At 40.6% G+C, this 3723-nt stretch overlaps 1 protein-coding gene across 1 annotated transcript in view; it reads left to right on the plus strand.

Annotated features, from left to right (window-relative positions):
- Nucleotides 1–3723, plus strand: part of polr1a (RNA polymerase I subunit A) — a gene marked incomplete at its 5' end in the record, with an annotated part of 52731 nt that overhangs the window by 32878 nt on the left and 16130 nt on the right. Inside the window, 2 exon segments of the mRNA XM_037675409.1 lie at nt 2489–2587; nt 2685–2837. Of these exon segments, the coding sequence (XP_037531337.1) occupies nt 2489–2587; nt 2685–2837 (252 nt within the window).

Raw genomic sequence — 3723 nt, forward strand, 5'->3', positions numbered from 1 at the left:
TAAAAAAAATCTATAAACATAATAATCTCTAAAACTAAACTTAATGCGCACCACAGCTGGCGGTGGTGCGGGGTGGTCAACACCCCCCTCCCCCACGTTGTTTCGTTTTTGATGTGCTGCACGTTTTTTCATGTTTGCAGTTTAATAATAACTAAAAGTTTAGTTTTTCCTTTGACTTATTTGCAGTATGATAAATGGTAGGCGCATAATATTCGCTCCCAATGTTTTGTTGGTCTTTGTTTTGTAAATAATTACCTTTTTTGCGGTTTTATTTATTTTTTTATCTTGAGATCTATGACATCATCAAATACTCGAGTTCTACTCGGGTTTTATGAGGTTAATGTCGAGTTTAAAAATTATATACTCGTTCAACCCCTAGTCCTTATTAACATCAAATTAAAAAAGAAAGAAATATAGATCAACTTACAACAAAGATTATTAACATTGTTTCTGTAACAGAAAAGGCTTAAAGTGCATCAATTTGTCTGAAATAAAAACACTTATATCCCTATTTAAACTGTAAACATTTGTGACCATTTGATACTGAACAATCAAATTAAATACAGTGTTTCCCCCACAATTACACAAGCGGGGTGCCCCATCCCGTCAACGGAACTGAGCACCCCGCCTACCAAACCAAACCCCCCCACACACACACACACACACACACACACACACACACACAAACACACACGGCACTGACCCTAAGCTAGCCACACGAAATACAGGCTCTCTAGCTAAAAGCTAAAGGCAGCACTCACGTTGCCTCTTCCCTCATGAACTCCCCCGCCCCCACTGGGAACGCGCTCACAAGAGAAGAACTTGACAAGTTGTTTAATGACATAAAATATATTTTGTTAGCAAAGAATAGAGTCCTAACATTTGTTAAACATTTGTTTTTGCAACAAATAAAACATCAAACTTGTGCTTTGACAATCGATAAAACTAAAAAAATTTGTCAACTTGAAAGAAGAAAGAGGGGACAGGTGTCACTCTCGCTTTGAGTTTATACTCTTTGTTGCTGCGCGCTGTGGCCCGGCCGCGGGCGAAATGAGGACTTGTTAACAAAGAATAGAGTCCTAACATTTATTAAACATGACTTCTGTATTTAAAAAAAAACATTGATAAAGAGGAAGAGGGGCAGGTAATGCTCTTGCTTTGAGGTTACTCTGTCGCATGCGTGCTGTGGGTGACAAGCGTCACCTGCTGAGTTTCTCAGCAGCAGCAGAGGGAAGCGACACGGTTCAAACATGGCTCCCCAAATGACAAGACGGTCATATTTGTCATTACTTTATTAGTAAGACTGAGAGTTGCCGGATTTTAGCAAACAGTTGCCTAACACACCCTGACACAATGAGAACAGTGAAAAAAAAAACCAAAAAAAACTTACTACCTGTCGCAAAATGTTCCCCGGGGTCACATGCGCCCCCCTGGCATTGCTTCCGGGGGGGGACGCGCCCCACTATTTGAGAAGGAATGGGTTAAGGCAAAAGTAGCTCATAGAGCAATTAAACATACACACGCGTGCGCGCACACACACACACACATAAAATACTTAATTACACACATTTGAGTAGATGAAATAAATTACTTTAATTCCTGTTTAAATGCAATTCATCCTTCCATACCTGCATTGTCTTCAGACTTTGCCAGCAAATTAAAAATTGAAGCTTAATCATTAAATTATGACCATCTTTGTGTTAGATTTATTTATAAATCACATTTAAACACTGCTTGTACCAATTAAACTGAAATAAAAACACACGCTCTCCATCACGTCATGAATCAGATAAACAAGCAGCAGCTTCAGCTACAGAGAGACTGACGTTGTTTTTTCACTTGGAAACAGAACGAATGTAGAATATTGTAGATACTTACTGCTGCTGCTCCTTCATCCACACCGCGGTGAAGTTAGTTTATGACTCCGACATGTTTACGTTTCATCAACGTGGTGGTGTTGTGTCATCACTTTTCAAAGCTGCATGTTTCAGTTTTTATCTTTGTGAAGCGTCAAGTGCTCCCACACTTTGAATGACTTGGGTCAAACAGTTTTCTCTGCGTCGGCCATTTGTAAAATTTATTTAATTTCCTTTGAAAACACCCTCTGCTCTGCTTCCCCCTCGCTCTGTTCAACTCGCGCTGCAGAGGTTTTTTTTTTGTTAACTTTATTCAGTCAGCCAGCATTGACAATGCTCTGCAGGTGAACAAAACAGCTCCGCAGCGCCGTGAGAGATGCTTAATCGCGCAACACAACGAATTGATAATGAAATTGGTTGCCAACACATTCATTGTTGCAGCTTTATAACTATTGAGGACCTCATGTTTCGATATCAAACAGGATGTCCATATATCCATTTATAGTTGGATGGATGGATGGATGGATGGATGGACAGACGGATGGATGGACAGACGGATGGATGGAGGGAGCTGCCTCAGTCATTTTGTTCTGTTGTTTCAAGCTTTCCTCAAAGTTTTTCTGTGTTTGAAGGTGTGTATGCCAGTGGGACTGCACACGTCTTTTCCAGACAACAACCTGCAGCTCATGGTCCAGTCAGGAGCCAAGGGCTCTACAGTCAACACCATGCAGGTACCTCCACCTTAAAAACACTATCTTACCTGTTGTAGATGGCTACTAGATGTGAATGGTTGGGTTCTGACAGGACTGACGTTTTGTTTTGTTTCAGATCTCGTGTCTGCTGGGTCAGATCGAGTTGGAAGGCCGTCGGCCTCCACTGATGCCTTCTGGGAAATTCCTGCCGTGCTTTCAGCCATACGACCCGTCCCCCGGTGCCGGGGGCTTTGTGTCTGGAAGGTTTCTGACAGGAATCAAACCTCAGGTACGATCAGTGAGCTGCGTTTGATGAAGCTAAGAAACAGAATGTTTTGTTTTGAATATTTACATTAATATTATCCTAAATAACTCCGTCAGAGGAAATTAAACTTTCATTTTCAGGTGTGCTGGTGACTGAAGAAATGACATTTTCAGTTTATTTTTTTATCCACTTTAATTTTTATGAACACTTTCAATTGTATCCTGATGCATGCTCAATAATCCAGGTAGAAAAATCTAAAAAAGTTAAGTCAGGTCCTCTGTACAGGTTCAAAAAACAAAAAACTGAAGAAACGTTTCGTCTTTCGTCCGAAAGACTTCTTCAGTCTGAGGAGCTGTTTTCAGTATTCCAGTAACAACACAAAAGTTATGACACTCCTTAGTGATTAAACCACTTATGAACCGCTGAAAAGAGATCCAGGAAGTGGTTACAAGAAGATGTTGATAGATTGCCTGAAAATTTTGGAGCAGGACAAGACTATTGACTGTATTCTGTACCACAGACTGTACCCAGGGGTACAGTCTAAAAGATTTTGATTTGATTTAGCACCTGTGTGCAGCCCACAGCTGTGGGAGAACCTTCCTCCTGCAGCTGATCAGCTGATCTCCGTGCAGATCAGAAAAATGGGCGTGGTTGAGAGTGCAGCCGGAGGTACAGAGCTGAAATCATGACATTCTGTGCTCGTTTAGAGCATTTACAGTTTACAAACATTGTTTAGAATATTGCAAGAGTGTGGGAAGGGTTTAAAACACCTTAATATATATACAGTAGTCTCTCGTTTATCATGGGAGATCTGTACCCTGATGCCCCACGATAAGTGAAAAACCGCAAAGTAGGAATAGTAGTACAAGTAGTATGTAGTGGTTTATATATATATATATATATATATATA

Source organism: Nematolebias whitei, chromosome 4, assembly GCF_014905685.2.
Source record: "Nematolebias whitei isolate Nwh7 chromosome 4, NemWhi1, whole genome shotgun sequence".
Taxonomy (NCBI): domain Eukaryota; kingdom Metazoa; phylum Chordata; class Actinopteri; order Cyprinodontiformes; family Rivulidae; genus Nematolebias; species Nematolebias whitei.